The sequence below is a fragment of the Calliphora vicina genome, chromosome 4, assembly GCF_958450345.1.
Source record: "Calliphora vicina chromosome 4, idCalVici1.1, whole genome shotgun sequence".
NCBI lineage: Eukaryota > Metazoa > Arthropoda > Insecta > Diptera > Calliphoridae > Calliphora > Calliphora vicina.
The window spans coordinates 77346237-77369859 of NC_088783.1; the positions used below are offsets into that span (position 1 = coordinate 77346237).

The window sequence follows — 23623 nt, forward strand, 5'->3', positions numbered from 1 at the left end:
GATTTCACAAGGTTAAAAAATGGTGACGTGAATTATCTTATTATCTGGAATTCAAATCTGACATCAACATTGAGTTTGACGTGCCCAGAACGTTTTGTAATACGATTGTAATTTGCGTTTTATACAGAGACATAAAAACTTTAACACTTATATATCGTTACCTTAAATGCAAAAGGGCGTAACAACCAATTTAAAATAGAGTTTTTAATGGATATTGGTACAGCGCATCAAGGCACACGTCTTCACAAATGTTTAGCTTTCTATGTTTAAAAATAACGACTTTATTAAAGAAAGTAAAACGCATTTGTAACCACAGCACTTAATTAATTTTTTGTCTCTCCTGTACAATTTTTAAGTGGTAATAGGCCCTTTTGCCTTTTAGGTGACGATATGTTAGATGTGTAAATGTATGATGTGTTTTTAGATTAAATCAACAGGAACATGCTTCAAATTCTATTAATGACACAATCGTTTTCAAAATTTAATCAATATTGTAGTTGTAACAGTTCTACAATTCTAGAAAGCTTTCCATGGGAAGATAAACTTCCGTTTGACAAAGAGTGAAACCCAGCTCATTACGGAGTGAAATTTCATTTGAATTCTACATCGGAAGTTTTCCTCAGGAAAATAAAATAAATTTCTTATTCTTCTAAGAAAATGCGAGCTCTCACAATAGGATTTTCAAGAATCTAATTGATATCTAAATGATATATACAAAACGGCACCGAATTTATCTTAAAATAACACAATACAGTTAATTGTCCTTAGTTAAGACCTGTGGAGGAATACTGGTAAATTACCAAGTGGAATATGGCTAGAAATATGCTAGAAAGGTAAATAGAGATCTCGTAAAGATAATGATTTGATTACTTTTATATTCTTAAAATCGTGTGTATCGATTTTAGTCCATTCAAATAATAGAGAGATTCGAAAATTTGTTAAAACCCATAAAAATATATACTGATCTTTGTGTAAAAGATTTAAAAAAAAACCATAAAGCTATTTTCAATGATAAATCCTTATTACTAATTTTATGCTTATTCACAATTTTTGAAACCCAAAAACAATTAACATTTGACATCACAAATCACACTTACCATAGCCCTACGATGGGATTGTGACAACATCCAATTTGGTGTCATATTCTTAATTTCATTCCAATATGTATCAGCCTTCTCTTTGTCCACAACAATAGTACTATTATAATAATGATGATGATCCTATGGAAATAAAAAAGAGACACAAAACAAAAACTATAAGAAATTGCACAAAAGGTGTAGGTAGCATTTTGATCCTTATTACCTCAGTTTGATTCACCGTTAAATTATTATATTTCAAAGCATTCAATGTCTCATTCTCGGGCACATCTATGGTATCAATAATTTTCTCTTCTTCCGTTTCTTCCTCTTTTTGTACAGTCGCTCCTACTGTAGCGGCTACTGTTCCAGCCACGGTGCCAGCTACTGTAGCTCCGGCTGCAACGGTTGCACCGGCTTTTGTTAATGTAGCTGAGGCGCCGACTGTTGTACCTACGGCTTTTTTGGGATATTGATTAACGTTTTTCTTGGCATCAGCAACATCACCATCATTGGTTTTTATCGTTTCCGGCTGCACTGTAGTGCTGCTGATTTTTGTTGTTTTATCAGTCATATCCTTACGTTGTCCAGTCCCGTTGACACCCAACAATGGTCGATTGCTGTAGGGCACAACAATCGGCGTTACCGCTGATGCAGTGGCATTGAGCTGTGCTGATGCTGATGCTATTGTCGGACTTGGTGTGTTTTGAACACTTTCATATTGAGTCTTTTTGTCATCTAGAAAGAGAGAAGAAATTAAATTAAATATGTAATTTAGTAAACAAGATTACAAATTGTAGTGTTGACAATAATTTATTTAGCTCATTTAAAAAGAGAGAAGAATTGGTTAAAATTATCAGCACTTATTTTATAGGATTACTATAGGTCACAATATTCTGAAACTGTTTTATTTCAACTGAGTAGCACTAAAATTTTTTTGTGTATATTGACCAATTTATTGCCCGGAATTAAGTTTTTCCGAAAATTGCATACAAAACAGAAAAAAATAGGCTTTTACTCTCAGGGCTACTATTAATTAAAAATCATAAATTCTTAGAAGAGATATCTACTTTTTAATAAATAGCAAACTTTTGTTTGATATGTCATTTTCTACGTCTGATAAATCTTTCAATAAATCTGGTTTCAAACGTAAGTATTTAAAATGAAAAACTGCAATATGTAAAATTTATTGGCAATTGTATATATTTCCAACTTTCTTATAAAGATTAATTTCAACCACAACAATAAAATGTTATTTTTTTTACGAACCAATTAATGATGTATTAAACTTGTAATTATAATTATACCTCTGACATTTAAAATAACAATTTTTATGGCCATTTATAAACACCTATTTATGCAAATATTACTACGCACTTTCAATGTGTGCAAAATAGACCATAATCTCATTATCAATACGTACTGAAGGAGAAAACATAATGAATAATAAAAAAATAAAAATAATAGAACTGAAAGTATATTTATTTGTCATCATAGTGGGGAGCAAATTACAAATATGTACTTAACAATATGGAGCTTGTAAATTCTGCGTTTTTTTTTTGTTTCTTCTTTGCTATAATTACAAATAGGAAGTTGAATACTTTACTCAAACCTATTAACATAACATTAATAGAAAATCGATTTTCTTTTTTTAATGTTGATACTTTCCACCATTTTTTTGCCGCATTTAAAAGGCATATATTCTGTACATGCGATAAATATTGGTTAGGGGAGAAAGTATTGGAGTATACTATAGGACGTGTAATGAAAAGATTAAGAATGAAATGAATTTCAATAAATAGTTTTAGTTCTTCGATAATTCGCTCTTGGTATCCTATCCACTCGACAGATCGAGATAGTCACAGGAACTGGTGTCTTCATAAAGGAGACTGACAGTCGAATATCGTATAGACGAATGCAGATGATAAGTTGACAGTGTTAGAATGTGATGGATTAAGGTTCCATGGATAGCCACTCGTCAAGCAGCTCACTTGGGTCCATTCAAAACTGATTCCATTGTGATACCCAAGAGCTAAACAGCAGGGTATTTATAATACGTCCGTTGCCTGGATTCGTCTTATATTCATCCTTGATAGCTCATCTAAACACGATAGGAATGGGATTCCGAGGATACGTTCTCTCAAATTTGACAGAGCCGGGCATTGGCAGAATAGGTGCGACACAGTCTCCTCATCTTCTTCATTAAGACAGCTTCCGTAGGTCCAGTATTCTAGCCTGTGTCACAATTATACAGTGTTCTGTAATAAAGGAAGCAATCAGCCTTATTCCATAAGTAAATTCGTCCTGTCGGCATCATATACGGGCCAAGTCGACTTCGTGAGTCGCCTTACCTCCTCTCAGAATAATGACATCTCTACAACTCGTCCACCATGTAGGAATATAGGTCCCTCTAATACACGCTATGTATATATTGGTGAGCCATGGTACTTCTTTTTATTCATTCTTCTGAAGATCACCAGGAATTATGCCATCCGGCCCAGGGGATTTAAATTGTTCGAATCTTTTGATTATCCACTGGATTCTTTCCCTATTCACCAGAACAGAGTTAACACACGGATAAACAGAGTCAGCAGCCTCATTCACAGTCTCATCACTGACTGGGATGCAACCAGGGAAATGAATGTCAAGTAGGACCTCAAGTGTCTCTTTACTATTCAGAGTCCATCTAGCACAGGGTTTGATAGAATTTTTAGCGTTCCTCGTAAGGTTAATAAAGTCAATGAGGATTTATATGCCGGCCAGTTTCCCAACCTCTTTGCTTCGTTAAACAGTTTACGACGCGTGCTTCTGAATTTGGAGATGTAGATGAGACCTCCAATATATCACTAATGTAGGGTAATATCGAAAACAAAAGTCTCATGAGCCATATTGCCCAAACTAGACATGACAGGAACCACAAAGTTGTTAGGTTTGGACAGTCCAATGACCTTTGTAGGTGTGATAATAGAGATGTCGATGAGATTAAGACTATGGAACATATTATGTGTCAGATTATACATGTTGTAGACTGGGTGATACCTTCTATTTCATTAGGGATATAAAGGGAATGTTGCCTTTTATTATCTTTATCAATCACATTTAAGGACCCTATGGGGTCTTCGAATTAGGATTATCACCCGTCTGTTTTATCTATAAGCTCCAGAAAATATATTCCACTTTATAGGTTCGCAAATAATATTGTATTGATATAATTTACTTTGTAAAAATAAGTTCTAAAATAAAAAAGAATTAGTTTGGATATAAAGGAATTTGAAAAACGTATCGAATCATATAAACTCGAAATTGACTGTTTAACATTAACATATTTTGCGGAGTACTCCAAGATCGACTTGTATCTGTAGTTTAATCCGCAGAAATATTGCACACTGTGTGACTTTGGGTTTTTCTGCAGACAATCCAAAAGGCTTCGCAAATTTTGTTTGTGTAAAAAAAAACGTACAAAAATTATATGTATAAACAGATGCAAAAATTCGAAATGGAAAAACTGTAAAAAGTCTAACTTTTAAATATATAAAGGATTTTACAACTTATTGAAAATACTTAACAAAGTAATTATGCGTAGTTGAGCAATTTTTTCACCCACCAAATAATTGATAATAGCTAACGAAACAGTAGGACATGAAAATTACAATATTTAATGGAAATAAAACACGATTTGTCCTTAATAAATAAATAAATGCGTGGACAATATAGAACGGATAAAATGTAATAAAAACCATATATATGTATGTAACACGAAAACATCAAGAAAAGAAATAGAAAAAAAACAAACAACTACTAGCCCATTTAAAACACATTTGAATGGAAATGTTTTGAAAAACTTCTTATTTTTGTAATAAAAAGAAAACATTTCCTCAAGTTGAAGGATAAAGACATGTACACAAATTAGCCTGATAAAGAAAGAAAACTGTGTTTGTAAAAGTTTTTCTGACTTTTTCTAAACAATCTGGTCAAATAGTTTGAACCTTATGAAAAAAAAGTTTTCTTTAATAAAATTAAATGACACTGAGATGGACTAAAAAAAATTACTGAATAAATGAATTTTTTATTAAATTATTTTTAGAAATATTCTGTACATAATAATTCCATAAAATTTTAGAGGTTTACAGCTGTTGGTAAATAAAAGTGTTATTTTTTGTCGGTTTTTATAATTGTTATGAGGGATAGATGGTAGAAAAATTTTAAACATTTAAACAATTGAAATGTTTTGTAACCCAGAAATGACAAATAATCGAATGTATTTATTTTCTAATATATTTCCTCCTATGGCAATACCCTGTACAAATAAACATTTGGACTTTATGGACCATCGTTGTACTCAGCTGCTTGACTTTGTGTATCACCATCAGCATCATCATTTTTTTATTCAATTAGAAAATTGTATTAAACAAATTATGTTTAAAACTATATACTAAAAAAAATAAAACTACACACATATATTTAAAAAAAAAACTACCAACCAACACAATTCAAATTCGTACTCATTCACATTTCGAATAGAAAGACGTGAGACGTGATATAAAATTTTGCTTTCACACTCAGTTGGTGATGATGATGATGATGGGCGACTATGAGCGGACCAGGGACTGCAGGTGGGGTTTGGGGGATGCAGGTAGAACAAACAAGCAAATTTGTATGTTAAAATTAAATTAATGCAAATTGTAATTGGTGCTACTTTCTTACATTAGAGTACGAACGAACCAACAAAAAAATAAATTTTGCGATGACAAACAAAAAATTCAACAAATGACCTTCGACAGAAGTGTCTAAATGAATGAATGCAAGAATTATAAGCACCTGACCTAGTTTTCATTATTGTTTTTCATTAACTAGAATTATTTGAATTTAACAAGAAATACAACAACTATTTGTTTAATAATAATAAAATATCGGAATACGATACGTTTAAAATAACAAAAAAGTTTTAATTTCAAATAAACCCATGTGCATACGTACATCATCTTAATAAAATAATATACATATAAATAAAAATTACAACTTATTCAGTTCAATGAACTTAAAATGAATTGTTACATTTTGTATACCTTGCTTATATTGAATCACTATTGTTCAGTGGCAAATGGATTTTAAAATTTACAAGTCTTAAGGGAGTTAAGCGAGCACGTGAGTACATATATTAATAAAATTTATAGTTTATTAGAATTTTTGTTTAAACGTTTTAAATATACTTGTAAATAATCACAAAGCAAACAAAGCTTTTTATTACATTTTATTTTTTTTTGATTTATTAACCCTCTAATAACCGCAGATTTTAGAAAGCTAAAAAAAAGTTGTTGAATAATTTTTGTTTAGGGTAATTATGACCCAATACACTCAGAACAGCCATCAGAAACTAATTTGCAAATCATGTTTAGGAACCAGGTGCAAAATGATGAAGAGTGCCTCAGGGCATTGTTGCCGGTTTAGGTGTAAAAAAAATATTGTTAAAAAGATTTTATTGAAAAACTAATGAAAAAGAACTAATAAAAAATATTTCGAATAGAACGGGCGATTAAATTATTAAAACTTTGATTTAAAAAATAAAAAATCACACACAAAATTTCACGTGCTAAAATTATGACATCACTCACAAAACAGCTGAAAGAACAAAAACTAAAAGTCAGAATGCATTTCGACCTTCAAGGGAAATATTAACAAATCTGTAACTAAAGTCACAGTTAAATTTAAAACAAAATTAAATTTAAAAATTAATTATTTATTGTCAAATTGTCTTGAATACTATCGACACCAAATGCGGTCACTTCATGCCCGGATGTGGTTAATAGTTCTCTTGGTGTAGGAAAATATTAGAGTATCCAAAACCGAAACCGAAAACCGGTCAACCGGTTTTTTCATCTTTGTAAACCGGTTTTAATGAAACATATTTTCTAAAGCTCAATCAAACATATTTATGAAAAACTTTGATACCATTTTTAAAAATATTGATTTATTTTATAGAAAATTATAGCATTTTAGAATATTTCGTAAAAAATATTAAATAATTCCATAAAGATAGAGCCTTAAAAATTCAAAAATGCTAAATAAAAATTTAATATAAAGCGGTTAACCGGTGTTTTTTGAAGATAAAAACCGAAACCGTTTAACAGGTTTTTTTTAAATCAAATAATCAAAACCGGTTTTTTAAAAACACATTTTTTCGGTAAAACCGGAAACCGGTTTTTAAAATTTGCCGGTTTTTTGGACACTCTACTAAATATGTTTTAAGTTATTTGTCATCAAAATGCTTGCTTATCGTCAAAAAACATGAATAATACGAGTTGTTTTGGGTATTCCTTACGTATTTAAGTACTTCTTTACAATGTCTGCAGAATTTCTATGAGATTGAAATCTGGCAATTTGAAAAGCCACTTAGGACATATACTTGAATCAATTGGTCAATTGAATAAGTGTACAATATCGTGAGGCCTGTGGAGGTAGGCAGGACCTCCACACGGTTAATAAACCGTGTCTTAATCGTACAGGGGTACATCCTGCAATTTAAGATTGTTTTGCATCCTTAGCTATTAAAGGCTTCGTAGACCAGATAGGCTTCGTAGATCACAACAACATGAACACATTATGTAGCCTGACTTACAATTTTATTCAGGATCAAGGTCCTCAATGCAATATCCGGAAGCACTTCTTAGTTATTTATAAAACTATTGATCGGTTGGTGCTTCAGTGTGATCACTTTTGTTGCTTGATACTCTTTGGAGAAATATTCAAAACTGCTAAAGTGCAGCCTTAAGAATCGTCACAGGATGCCCTTAATAAGGAGATTCAGGTTCTACATTTACTGATTATAATTTCAAACGGATCTCTCTGGAGAACGAGAAGAATATAAAACTGTCCCACATCCTTCATATGCCTAGTGAGACTGTTTTTTTTAAATATTTGTTTGTATTTTTATTTTTCCATATTTCGAACCATTTGCCTTCGAGCACGACCGTTTTCCTATCGCAGTACACACCAAATCCATAGAAAAATTGTCCATTGCCTGGATAAGAGCACAATTTAAAGACTCTAAATTTGGATGAGTATTAGTGTAGACCTCAATTTATAATGTAAAGTTCCTGATTTTTAATCAATTGTAGAAATAAAATTGAACATGGTTGGTTTTTAACCAGGTCCATGGTTAATTTTTTAATATCTTGCGACTATATCTAGGACAGTCAAACAATTCAAGAGTATCATCAAACAATTTAACAGCGCTATAAACAAAAATACTTGTAACCGCTAGCGACAACAATGTTCGAAAAATGTCGCCAGTCTTTATGCTAAATTTTTTTGAGACTAAAATACAATACGATATTGAATATTTGTCCATTCCATAATTGAAAATAACGCAAGCCAAGAACTTTTAATGATATGAATGATAAATGAAGTATAAATATCACTTATCAAAAACCGATGAAGATGTTCTGTACATTTCTTACAGTAGGGTCAATCGTTCAAAAATCGTTTATTTCAAAAACCAGTCAAGCAACAAAATAGTTAATATTGAGTTATTGGGCGATTAATTTTTTGGAAAGGTACATACATCGCTTAATGTTAGACGAGTGTATATGAATATGATGTTAAACTCTTTAAAAAGTTCATTTGTCAGTTTAATTTTGAAGTTCTTAATAGAATATAATATTTTGTATGAAATTTACAGTAGTGATGTTTGTTTCAGAAATTAGACAAGTGAAAACTTTATGGAATTTTTTAAATATATGTTAATATAGATAAAACAAAGTTTTATGTTTATCAGTTACACAAATTGAGGAAAAAATATAAATTTTGTAAAAGTAATTTTTAGTTTGCTAGGAAGTTTTTTTTTTGATTTACTCAAAAGCAATAATATGTTGTTTGACTGGTTTTTGAAATAAACGATTCAATTATATCAGAACTTATGAAAGTACTATTTATCAATACGAGAGTTAGAAAAACGTTTGGTTATTGCTTAATTTCATTTAAAATTCGTGTGAGTTTAGTGTCATCCAATAGTTCCTTTTTATCTATGACTGTGGCACATTTAATGTGAATTGCTTCAATGGTTGCTTAACATTTCCCAAAATAATATGCATATTTAAATGATTTTCTGTTTTAACGACTTATTATATTTACAGGTTATTATTATAACTGGTACATATCAATTTCTTTATAAATTCATAATGTATTCCTACAAAATTTATAAACGACCTTCGTATTTGCGTCATGCAAATACGTGGTATGTATTTACACGTAAAAGTACCACAATATTAATAATGTACTTACTATACTGAATGAAGTCTACTCTAGGCATTTTATTAAAGTTTACTTTTTCTCCTTATATGTTAATAATAATAAAGCGTGGAATATTGTGCTATGAAACCGAAAATGTAATAAAATAAAAACAAGTTAATATGCGTACTTTACACCATTTCCAATTTGATTGCTTCGAGAATGGCAACGACTGATCGAGAATAACATAAAAAATTTCTTTTTGGAAATAAGTTTCAATAAAAACTAAATTAAAAATTACTGCCATATTACTGTTATGGCAGAGACAACATATTATTAGCTAATTCTTCTTTTTATCAAGTTATTGTGAAAAAATCAAGTTTATATACCGTTATCGCTAAACTGCCGTTACCGAAATAACTGCAATTACCGTTACCGATATAATCGTAAACAACATGGAGAGTTTCTTATTTAAAATCAGCAAAATCGGTCCATAAATGGCTGAGATATGAGGAAAAAACCAGGACAACCTCGATTTTTTACCTATATCTGGATTACTAAGTCATTAATATAGACAATATGGATATCTAATGATAGATATTTCAAAGACCTTTGCAACGACTTATATAAGACCATAGTTGGACCTACAATGGGTCAAAATCGGAAAAAATATTTTTTAACCCGAAATTTTTTTTTTCACCAAAAAAAAAAATTAAAAAACATTTTTTTTTAAATTTAGAAAAAAAATTAAATTTAAAAAATAACAATTCGAAAAAAATTTTTTTCCAAAAAATGAAAAAAACAACTTTAGAAAAAAAATATTGTTTACCTAAAAATATTTAAAATTTTTATTTTGAAGTATAATTTGGTGTAGGGTATATAAGATTCGGCACAGCCGAATATACCTCTCTTACTTGTTTTTCATCTGTTTGTGCTTTGACATTTTATACTTAGGTTTAACTCACCAATGATGATCAGTTAAACCTAGATCATATAGTAAATAAACAATAAGTGAGAAACACAATCTAGGTTTAAACGAAGAATGTATATTATCTTTATCAATGAAACTAGCTCTAAGTCAATTTAGCTTTACCGTTACCTTTTAACCGTTTTGAATCGGTAGCCAACCTTGAAACAAATTTCAATATTTTCCTGAGTAGTCAAAAAAACAGGACTTGTTTGATTTATTAATTTAGTAGCATTATAATTTTGGAGGGCACATGTTTCCATTATTGTCGAAACTACTCAAAATGATGCTAAGATTCTCTTTAATGTATTGCTAATCCATGTAAAATATTTTCGAAATATTATTCGAACATTTAATTTTCGATTCGAATTCAAATTCACTCTATGTATTCCCATAATTATTTTTTTAGAGTATTGACCTTGGAAATAGTGTAAAAGTTAAAGATGTGGTTTCTTCTACAACCGAATTATATACAAAAATACATCTCTCATATTGATTACAAAAAAAAATACACACAAAATGAGCAAAAAAAATAATTTAAAACACTTATAAACTGGTTTGTATCTTTTTATATTTATTTCGATGAATGTAGAAAAAAGACAAGAATTAAAAATACACCAACAATTAAATCTATATTGTTTTTTTAGCGATGACTACCATTTTTTTTTTTTGAAGAAAAGGTAAAAAAATAGAAAAAAGTTCTTTCAACTTTTGTTTGATTTTTATATTTTAACAAAAGCACACAAAAACTCAAAAAAATCTTTAAAAAAAACACTTGTTTTATCTTGAAGAAGAAGTGTAAAAAATTCATACATATTTAAATGTAATACTTAGAAGATATATAAGTACATAAGAGTTTTTAAACAGTGGGTTTACAAAAAAAATTCAATATTATTCTTCCACAATTCTGAGCTTTTAGTGAGGTTTGAATTTAGCACATAGGGGTTTGAAACAAATGTACTTAGACCTTTTGCATGCTGCAGTATTATAATTAAAAACAAAATAACTAGAAATAGTAATTTTGTCGTTTTTTTTTTCATTAAAAGTGGACTTAGCTCGTTTTCAGCTTAGTCTGTAGTAGTTGCACTAGTTTTTTTCTGCTCTAGAAATCATTGTTATTATGAAATTTAAAACATGTTTAAACTTGAATTTTTGATTCTTAATCGCCATATTTTATATATACACCAATACAAAAATTGGGGGTTATATTTAGAGTTTCGTGTTCGGTTTTAATCGAAACCGAAACCGCGGTTTTCAAGGCATAAAACCGAAGCCGAAACGGTCAATTATTCTTCGGCTTTTACTTTTAATCTATTTTCAGTAGAAAATTTAAAAATTAAAAACTAACTTTTTCATCCAAGTATTTCCTGACAATTAAAATTCAAATGAATGTTTATTTAATCTAAAAAAAGGAATGCAAAGTGTTTTCAACTATACAATAAAAGTATGGAGTACTGGCTGGTCCAGTGAGCTTCTCCACCCCAATTAGATGAAAAAAATAGTACTTTGTGAATTAATAATAATTCAGAATAACATGTCTCTAGTTTCATGTTTATTGGTTCACTGTAGCTCATTCGAAACGTATTATTAGAATAAAAAAAGTACCATAAAGATCCACATTTTAAATTCCCACATATTTCTGGGCACATTTTTATTGAAAATGCAAAAGAATTGTACCACTAAAGTCACCTTTTGCGAATTTTAACTAATTCAGAATCATGTGTGTCTAATTTTTAGGTATATTATTATAAAATATTCCAAAAGTACTATTACAATAAAGAAATAGTACTATTACCAACTATTATATACATAAGTAAAATAATTTAATATATAAAAAAGTACAATTAGAAGATAAAGTACCAATTTTCCACAATTGAACCCCCGTCAGGTTGGAAATCAAAGTAGTTTCCTGATTATAAGTTCCATATTATAGAAAATTTAAAAAGTACCATTTTGAAGAACGAAAAAGTACTTCTTAGTTTGGTTTAGTTATCCTTTTTTGGTATCATAATACCATTGAGCCCCTATTCTTGATTATTATTTGATAAGGTTAGAAAATGGCCAATATCGGTCCATGATTTCATCAAGCCCCATACAAATGTCCCTCGGAATACTGTTTGAGCAGTCATAAATATGTTGTTCTAAGTACTCTGAAATTATACTGTAAAGTATAGCAAATATAGGACAACATTTGTTCCTAGTCCCCACACAAGGCCCCCCTCAGAAAATGACTTAAACATTCATAATTGTTTTCATATTTCATATCGTGATGAAATTGGACATAAACCAGTTTTAACATAAATCTTTCTACCAAGTTTTGTGAGGATCCAAACCCCCATATCAAAAAAATATTTCATTCTAATCCGAAATAAAAAATATTTAATTTAAATAATATTGATTCAAAAAGGAAAATGTCTCATCGTTATTATGAGCATGTCATTCTGAATTTCGAAAGCCTGGTTTAATATTATCTATCGCGGGCTAAGAGTCTTCCCTAATGGTTTTTGAAACCGCCAAAAATGGAATTTTCACCCACTAGAAACACATTTGGTTTGAGGCTAGTAAAAGTTTGACATTTTACATTTGTGAAATTTTGTTAATATATCGCAATGAAATTTGTAATGTCGGTACACTTTTTGATATCAAATGTAAAGGTGGAAACAAATATACGATTTATTAAAAGAAAATCCGGCAAATCTATAAAAATATACAAAAAATCTAAATTTTTGTTTTTTTTTTTTAATTTTGCCTATAAAGTGCACATTTGGTGTGGGGCTGTTAAGAGAATATAATGAATTAATTGGAATAGCAGTATATCGTCACCTTAAATGGAAATGGATGTAACTACACATGTCAATAGAATCAGCCAGTTAGAAATGGCAGATTTATATCCCCTTATGGGGTGCAGCAGACTTAAATTACTTAAATATGATATTTAATCCGAAATAATAAAAAAAACACATCCATCTGAAATACCCTGTAAAATACATATGTACAACCAAATATACGTATTATATGAATAATAATAACAGTATCTATTACTTTTTTTTTATTTTTTTTTATATTTTGAATTCTGTTTCGGTTTTTGTGTATCTAGGCGAGAGCGTAAGTAAGTACTTTGTTTTACACCTGAATTAACATTCTACTCTAACGACGATGTGGATGTAGAATTTTATCGTAAACTTAATGTTTATGATGATTATGATAATAATAACGATGATGATGATGATTTACTTTCTTGCACGATTTTCTTTCTCGAGCGTAACCATCAGCAGTTAAATTGTATTTAATTCAATGATTCAATGCTTTCGGTTGTGGTTCTTAAGTGTTTCTGCTATTTCTTATTTCGGCTGACTTTCTATTAGTGTTTACTTTTTGTATTGTAAGAATATATAGTTTTAAGTAAAATATGTTTGACTTAAATACAATTTTTATAAATTAAAACAGTCTGTTTTTATAAATCATAAATTTTAACTAACTACGCTTAAAGAAAAACATTTTATTCGTTTTTATTAAACGAATTTTATAATTTCCAAACGAATTTCTTTAAAAATTAGAAATTTTGTCTTAAAAATATGTGAACAAAATGTTAAATTTCTTGTTTTTGTTTTTATTTATAAATTTACTAGAATTTTTTCTTTTATCAGATTATTTAATTCAAGTATTTCTTGTAACGGATATTCCGTTTTGCGATTATTTGTTAAAATTTTGTTAAAGAAATCAGTATTTGTATTTAAATTGTTATGGAATTTTAGAATTTTGCAAATTTTGTTGATTAGTCGAATATTTATTAAACGATTATCCGAATAATCGTTCAAATTTGGTTTTCCTAGGAAATTTAAGTTACCATTATAGGTAAATTTTGTATTTGAATTCTTTTCTTTCATTAGTTACCAATAATTCGAGCTTTTCTTGTAACGATTATTCGATTTTACGATTATTCGTTAAAATTTTGTAAAAAAAATCATCTTATTTACAAATATTGATATGAGTTTTAAGAATTTTTAACCTTTTTTCGATTAATCGAATATTTTTTTCCACGGTTTTCCGAATAATCGTTAAAATTTTGCTATTTTATTAACTGTCTGTTTCTCTAAATGCGAACGAACTTTTCTTTCGTATTTTAAATTGAAAACAACAAATAAATTTAAAATTTTTTTGTTCGTTCGTTCGTTCGCATTTAGAGAAACAGGCAGTAAATTTAAATGTTCTTTTATAGCTCAATTATTAATAAAAATGCATTAACATTTTTTTCATTCATCATTTTTTTCTGTTTCGAGTTTTTCGTACGATTATTCGTTAACATTTTGTAAAAAATCATTACATTTACAATAATGTTATGAGATTTACGAATTTTGAATCTTTTTTCGATTAATCGAATACTTTATCCAACGGTTTTCCAAATAATCGTTAAAATTTAGTTTTTCTGTTAAATTTATATTTTATGGCTTAAGTATTACTAAGAAAAATAATCGAATTTATTTATTTTGTCTATTTTTTGTGATTCGAGTTTTTCTTGTACAGGTTATTTGGTTTTGCATTATTCGTTAACATTTTGTAAAAAAGAACTTCATCACATTTACAAATATTGTTATGAGATTTAAGAATTTTGAACCTTTTTTCAATTATTACGGTTTTTCGAATAATCGTTAAAATTTAGCTACTTTATAAAATTTTCTTTTATAGCTCAATTATTAATAAAAAAAATTATTACAATTCTTTCATTCATCATTTTTTTCTGATTTGGGGTTTTCATACAAAGGTAATCGGTTTTGCGATTATTCGTAAAATTTTTTTTAAAAAAATCATCACATTTACAAATATTGTTATGAGATATACGAATTTTTAAATTTTTTTCGATTAATCAAATATTTTTATTCACGGTTTTCCGAATAATCATTAAAACTTGACTTTTCTATTAAATTTAAACTTTATTTTCTAATAATTTTATTATTCGGTTTTACGATTATTCGGATTTCAATATTTTTAATAATTTTGGTTTGAAAAATAATGAAATTAATCTAAAGCTACGTACACACGGTTGTCAGATTTTACAATGTTGTCAGATCTGGCAATGTGCTCGCAATGTACTGACAATGAAATATTATTACCAAAAGGTAAATTGTCAGTTTAGACGATTGTAAGAAAACCTTACAATTTCATTGTCAGACAATTGTCAAACAATAAATTTATATGCCAACAAAAATTGTCAGTTCACATGGTTGTCAGATTGTTGTATGGCAAAGGTAACCAGATCTCTTGTTAGACATTGTCAGAAGAAAATTCAAATCTTTTTACAAACAGTTTTAATTGTCACCTGTGTGTATTTATTAAAAAGTCGGAAATTTAAAGTATTATTATGGAACAGAAAAAAGCCATTGCATGACGGATGAAGGCAAAATAGCAAAAAATCGTTACAAAGTTTGGGTAAAGGATTGGGTACTTCGCCATCAGTAGGAAGGATTTTACGCTATATTGCTCATCCACTTACGAACTGACGAGCCGGAGTTGTATCATAATTTATTTGCGAATGGTCTCCGAACAATTTGATCAATTTTGGCGATTTTTTTTTAAATGTGTGATTTTAAGGGTCCTCCCACTGATCCCCATTCCGAACACCTCAGCCGACTAAATAATACAGCACAACATAGAAGTGTCGACTTGATCATACTATTTCAACAAACAATCTTTGTTTTAGAGTCAAAAAATAGTAAAAACGAATGTGCTATTTAGAGGGACTAAGACACGTTCATAATGCATCGATATGTTCACAAGAGTTATTCAGATTTACCGTAGCTACAACATAAAAATAAAAATTGGTCACCAAAATGGACAAACTGAGTATAGGGTCATGATCGTGTGTTTTTTGCACTGACAATGATGCCATTGTCAGGTGCATAAACTTCGCACATATGACAATAAAAAGTTTCTGACAATGATCTTACAATGATCTGGCAATGGCAACGTAAGGTGTTTACACGATTGTCAGATGTCTGATAATATTATTGTCCTACAATGTACTGACAATACTTTTTCTGACAACGTTGTAAGACAAAAATTGTAAGTTTACACGGTTGTTAGACATTTTCTGAAAATTTTTCTGACAATATTGTAAGATCTGACAACCATGTGTACGTAGCTTAATATTTATTTCAGCAATTTTGCGAATAATCGTTAAAATGTTGCCTTTCTATTAAATATTAATGTATTCGATTCGTTTTGTTTAGAATTTTATTTATTTTAAAAAACAGGTTTTAAGAAAGCAGTTATAATTAATCGTTAATATGCAGACAGTAAATAAAAATATATATTTTTATTTATTCTGCCTAAAATGCGGATTTATTATTTGATTAAGGGATTTTTTTAATTTATTTAACTTGAGGGGAATTTTCAGTCTATTAGAGATTTTATTGTAAATTCGAACAGTTAGCATGTGAAATAAAATTATTCGTGTTGAAGTGCAAATATGGTCATTTGTACATATTGTTAGCTTATTGTATAAACGAAACCATTTACCAATTTATTTAAAATTTTAATTTGAAACAACAACAACTAATACTTAAATCCAAGAACAAAATGTTCGACCCTACTCAATAATATTTAAATATTAAAATTTTTATATATTTGTGTTAAAACAACAAATATTTATGTACTTGTAATTATTTCTCAGTTTCCTTTTCATCCAAATTTATCATTCATTTGTATTGTGTTTTTTACTTTGTTATCTGTTCAACTTGTTATTTTGTCTAAAGTGTGAGTTTTCTTGAGAATTTTTGTTTGTTAAGTATTTGTTAAAATTAAAGCATATTAAATTTATTTATATTTCAACTTAAAAACATAATAATAAACCAAAAAATTATCAATTTTTGTTAAAAATAAAACAAGTAAGAGCGTTATATTCGGCTGTGTCGAATCTTGTATACCCATCATCGATATGTGACAATAACATATTTTTCTGATATAGGGGTTATATGGGGGGTAGGGTGAATTATGGAGCGATCGATCCACACAAAATTAGAAAGAATTTAGGTTCATATAAATGTTTATGTCCGATTTCATCACAAAATTAATTATTATAAGACAATTATGAATGTTCAAGTCTTTTTCTGAGGGGAACCAGGGACAAATGTTTCCCGATTTTCGTCATACTTTACAGTATAATTTCAGAGTACTTAGAACTGATTTGTGCCAAATTTTATAGCGATTGCGGCATAATCAACATATTTATGACTGTTCAAACAGTATTCAGGGAAACATTTGATGAAATCGTGGACCGACATTGCCCATTTTCAATACCAAACAAACATTATCGAAAAACAGACAGACGGACATAGCTAGATCGTCTTAGAATCTTTTGAGGACCCTGGATATATATACTTTTTGGTTCTTCAACCAATATTTCGATATGTTACAAATGGAATGACAAAATGATTGTACACTCCTTCTTTTTGATGGTGGGTATAAAAAAATAATAAAGAAAAAAGTCATGTTTATTTTAAGCTGAACTCATGTATTAGTCATTAAATTTGTTGTTAGTAATTGTTGTTATTGTTGCTGATACCGTCGTCTTCATATGTATTTGGGGATTTCTTGAAGTCACTAAAGTACGTAATTAATTCATAATTTATTGTTGTTGTAGTGACGAAATATTAAACTTTGGAAAACACCATAACTAAAATGCAGACAATTCTAATTTATATATTATAGGCAGATTTATACCATATTTCATTAATTATTTGACATTTTATGTCAAATTTCGAATAAGAATATCAACGACTCAATACATTGCCGGGAAGAGTATTTAAAGAAAATAGAATACAAAAATTTAAAGAAAAACATTTAGATCATTCATTAAAATATCATATGAAGGCTATTTATTGCTTTCCTTTCCATATTTTATTAATCGAAAAAGTACCAAAGTCGAAGGAAACAATTAAACCAAAATTTATGGATTATTTTTTAAAATGTAAGGACAAAATGAAGGAATAAATTATGAAAATTAAGCAGGGACCGTTAATAACTGTTAACCAGAAAATTCAAACTCAAGAACTCTCAATGTTATAGTCAAAGCAGACCTATACTGTCATATACCAATAGATTCGTATTTTAGTGATCTTTCAGAAACTGTTAACTCCACAGTTAACAGTTATTTTTCAATGAAAAAATAAAGGATCGGTTGAGAAAGAGAATTTTAATTAGCCTCATAAAATAAAACTCATTTGAGGAGTTTTATATTTCCCGTCAGAAAATAAAACTCATTTCGTTTAGTTTTCTTTTCAGTATCTTAGTAATTTATTTGTTTAAGAAAATAACAACAACAATTTATTAATAGGAATCAAACAATAACAAATTATAATCCAACTTGTTTTATTTTAATGACGATTTATTCAATTGCAATTCAAGGTGCTTTACAAATTGTAATGGTCTGACAAGAGGCAAACTTTAGATGTCAATTTACATAAAATGAGTTTAATTTTCTGACGTGGAAAACTCCTCAAATGAGTTTTATTTAATGAGGGCAAATTAAAACTCTCTTTCACCCTAACTTATATTTTTAAGTTGAAAAATAAGAGTTTTAAATGAATTTTTATTTTTAAAGCTGTATTTTTTCCTTAGGAACAACGATGGAACTGTTACAACAAAAGAAATCTTATTTTGGCGATTTGCAGTGGACAGCAAGGTCACCAGATTTGACCACTTAAGTCTTCTCTGTTTTGAGGTTTTTTGATTTATGTGAAAAAAGCTTAATACTCAGGAAGCTTTCAAAAAGAAGAGTGCGATAAGCTTTCTCCTGAAGTATCTCGCCAGGAGAACCTCAATGGATATCAACAAGGACGGCGTTCGGTTGAGTATTTTTATTTATGTTAGAGCTAAAGTTGAGTTTTTGTTTAAAAAAAAAGTGGTTTGAAGTTTTTCATGACTCAAAATTTTAAATTTTTTTATCAAGCATTTATAATTATAGCTGGTAATTTTAATTTATATTTATAATTGTAAATTGATTTTGTGCATGCTAAGCTTGTCTGATGAGAAAGTACTATAATAAATTTATGCAGTTGAAGTTGTAATCTATGATCTATTAAAAGCACAAAACAAAATTTTTAAATTACAAATCAACTATTTTAATAACGTCAAATTAAAGTTAACAACTTTAAAGTCGAAAATGCACCTTAAACTCAGCAATGAACGAAACTGATATGGAATTGTAGGCGACTAGCCATATATGCCCCAGGAAACGGCTAAAAGTCGAGTGAAGCCGAAGGATTTTTTATGTCCAATTTTTTTACCTAAAAATGGAATTCTGTGGACTTTTGACAAAACAACTTAAGTGGAATTTTAAATTTTTTTTAGTATTAAATATAAACTATTTAATTCAGACTCAGGACATCTAATCATGTTGGAGATATGTGTAGCCTTGATTTCTGTTTACACTTCCACACATAAAATTTCCTCAAAAGTTGGAAATTCTTTTTTTATTGAATTGTAACCCCAATACAGTAGGTATCCAAAATCATCATATCGGGGGTCTATATCCAAAACACTCCTCTAACATAGAAAACAAAAGTGTTTATTTCACCAATTAATAGGAATATTAAATAGCCTTTACTGCAAAAGGTGTATGAAAGTTGGACCTCCAGGTTATGCCAAATACGCGCTACCCTCGGCGGCCACTCGTGCATATTTAGACATTAATGCCAAAAAAAATTATCTAATTAATAAAGCCAATAGGATAGATATTTAAAATGTTTTTGTTTTATTTCAATTTAAAATTCTTCTCCCTTTACAATACTTTATACAAGTTTGTATTTTTGGTTACATTATTTTAATCGTACCAAGTATTTTTAAAATTGAGTACCCCACTGTAAATCACATTTAAAAAACAAACAATTTACATTCTCGTATTTTAATAATTTGCAAAAATAATTCAAATAAATTTTGTAATGTTTATTGAAAATAAAAAAAATACCATTTCCCATGCACAATGGTTCCAAGCCGTGTCAGTCAATTAAAATCCAAAAAAATAAAAACACCAAGTTCAAAGTCGTTCAAAATTGTAATGAGAATAACATCACCAGCTGTCCATCATTTATGGCAATGTTCATAAATAATTTATTTGTTTCATATTTGTACTTTAATTATTTTTACAATTCGTAGTTCATATTTATAATGCACTTTTCACTAATTACTTGTTGTCATTATCATATGTTTGTATGTATGTACATTTATTTATTTATAGGTACATATGTACATTCAAACAGCGTATTATTGTTTGTTTAACTTTATCTTATCGGAACACTTTGTTTTTGTATTCCATATAAATGTTCCAAGCATTTGGTATAGACAAAAATCTTGATTATTTTTTTGATTGATAAATAAAATCAAACAAAATTGTATAGAAATTTATTATGTGATAATAATTTGTATACATATTAATATTTGTTTAATTATATGGAAATAGGAAATCCCGGAGCCATCATTAAATGGTACGTATGTACCAGACTTTGGTTTATAAATATTGATTTACTGAGGTCTAATCTTAATCTGTATTTACTAGAAGAAAATGTTAATTGATTAAAAAAATATTGCATATATTAGCATTTTTCTTTGTTTATGTTTGATTCTGAACCCTAAAGTATTTCAAAATATCATTTCATTTTAATTGTCAGTTTAAAAACTATTATTTAACAAAACTTTAGACATACTTTTTTTGGAATAATACAAAATTCTTCATACTGTATGCCTTTTCGACCTGACCACAAAACCACTCACTATGTTAGAAAAATGTAGGACAGTTGAGTGAATAGACCGCAACACGTTTTGAAATTGCAATGCTCAAACTCATTAAATCGATTTTTTACTATCTCCCTCTCTCTCTCTTTCCTCCACAACTACTAGTCGTCATTCTCGTAGTTGCGGTTAATATATTTAAAGATAAAACAATTTTAAAGTACTTCAGGTCACATAAAAAAGTCTATAAAGTTTATTTTCAAATAAACTGTAAAAGATTTGTAAACAAATGATTTTTATTTATACACATCATGGTACATATATAGTGAAAAAATATCCAGTTGAAGTTTTGTTAGATGTATCGTTAAATACAACATGTAATGATAATTACGATTTGAAGACATGACATCGAGCAATATACGAATTTTAAAAACGCTTCTTTTTGGATCAAAAGGCACAGAAAAGTTTTAGTTTATCATTCAGAACGATTCCAATCAATATGAGATCCAAGAGCGGCCAATGCTTCCCAAAAATTTCACTTTTTGGTGTGGATTTTGGGCTGGCGTCGTCATCAGTCCATATTTCATTGAGAACGATGTTGGCCAGGCCAACAGCGTCAAGGGGTACTATTCTTTTGGCCTGAATTGGATGATATGGACATCAACGACATGTAGTTTCAAAAGGACGACACATTGAACATTCTGCACGAGCGATTTGAGGGCATCGTCATCATGTGGAGCTGATGTGAACTGGCCATCGAGATCGTGCGATTTGACCCCGTTAGACTCTTATGGAGTTTTCTTAAGTCGCAGGTCTATGTGAATAAGCCAGAAACCACAAGGTCCCCTCAAAGTCAATATAATACAGCCATTGCCAAATTCAGCCTGATTTATGCACCATAATCAAGAAAAGTTGGACATTGAGGATGGCATCGATAGGCATTTCAAACGAATAAAAAACAATCGATAGCTCTCACACTTTTTTTAATTAAATTTAAAGATAGGTATGTGTGAAGTAATCAAAGATCGAAAAACTAATGAACGTGGAATAATTCGTCAGTGTCTGAACAGATACGCATTTCCACTTGAATGCATCCATTCAAAAATCAATGCATTATGTGTCATTTACGGACGCCGCAAGTACTGAGATTACTTTGATTGATAAACGATGCAAAGTCTTGGTTAGTCATTAACAGGGAAACCAAAATATGCAAATGCATGTTTTTTCTGGTGAGTCTAATGAGCACATGGATAAGATATTTACACGTTTCAGAACTATTTAAGAATTTTGGCATCGATTTGTTAGTGCATATTTTAGCATATTTTGTCCTTAAATGCATATTTTTGCATATATTTGTTTTAAGAGCATATTTATGTTATATTTTTGCGTTTTTAGAGCATATTTTACTGTTTAATAGCATATTTTGACTTTATCAAAAACAAATTTTGTCTTACTTATTTTCGCTGTTGTGTTACAAGTTTTTATTACTTCCTTTGTTTAAAATTCAAAATTGAAAAATAGATAACTTTTCACCAAAAAAAATTTAAAAAATAAAAATTTTTTTTTTAAAATTTTTTTAAAAAAAATTTAAATTTAAAAAAAACAATTCGTAAATTTTTTTTCCAAAAAATTAAAGATAAACTGAAAAAAAAAAATTTTTTCACCTAAAAATATTTAAATTTTTTATTTTGAAGTATAATTTGGTGAAGGGCATATAAGATTCGGCACAGCCGAATGTAGTTCTCTTACTTGTTTTAATATAAAATAAGCACTATTTTAATAATAGCGCCATCTAAACATCAAAACTAAAAATAGTTCTAATTCAAACTTAACCGTTCTAAGTGTTAAAGAAATATTGTCTTTTAAATTTGCTCCTATAACATCAGTTGATGTCGAAAGAACATTTTCTATGTATAAAAATGTTTTCAGATCCAATAGACAACGATTTTTATTTGAAAATTTAAGTCAATATTTTGTAATTTATTGCAATAATAACCTTAATTGAAGAAGTGACTTTATATTTATATAAAATATCATCAAAAAATACTTCTCGAGGCCTTTTCATAGCTTAAGTTCCTATAGTTTTTATGTTGTATTTATTTATTGTTATACTTGTTTTAGTTCATGTTATTTTTGTTTATTTTATGTTACTTTACCTTTTTAGAAATGAATTGTATTGATTTTTTTAAATAAAAGTATATTTTTTGGTTAAAAATTATGTAAAAGTTTGTTTTTTTAAGAGCATATTTTTTAAATTATAAGAGCATATTTTAAAGTTTTTACTGCATATTTAAAGCGCTTAAAACGCTTTTTTTAGAGCATATTTCCGGTTTCCCTGGTCATTAAAAAAGTTTATGAATTGGGACTGGAGTAAACGTACCTCCAACAGCACTCACAGCTCGCGCGACTTTGAACATTTTGAAAGGGTCGCCTAATGTCTCATTTTGGCGATTGCATAGGCTTCATGCTTCCTTTTTCACAAAATCTGGCCTCAAAATCTGGAAGCTCACAACGAGAGTACGAAAGCTCAAGCGGTTCTAATAGGTCTGCTATAGTCTCAAAGTGAAAAACTACCGTTAGATTCAGCTGTAGCTGTCCTTCCGGAGCGAAGATCCAATTGCCGTTGAAA

The 23623-nt window shown here is 29.0% G+C and overlaps 1 protein-coding gene across 2 annotated transcripts in view; it reads right to left on the minus strand.

Moving 5' to 3' along the window:
* l(1)G0289 (lethal (1) G0289) overlaps positions 1–23623 on the minus strand; it is a 56554-nt gene that overhangs the window by 8288 nt on the left and 24643 nt on the right. For both annotated transcript variants that reach the window (XM_065506614.1, XM_065506613.1), the window contains exons 2-3: positions 1303–1814; positions 1098–1220 (exon numbers count right to left, since the gene is read on the minus strand). In XM_065506614.1, coding sequence (XP_065362686.1) covers positions 1098–1220; positions 1303–1814 — 635 coding nt within the window. The remainder of the gene's footprint in view (positions 1–1097; positions 1221–1302; positions 1815–23623) is intronic.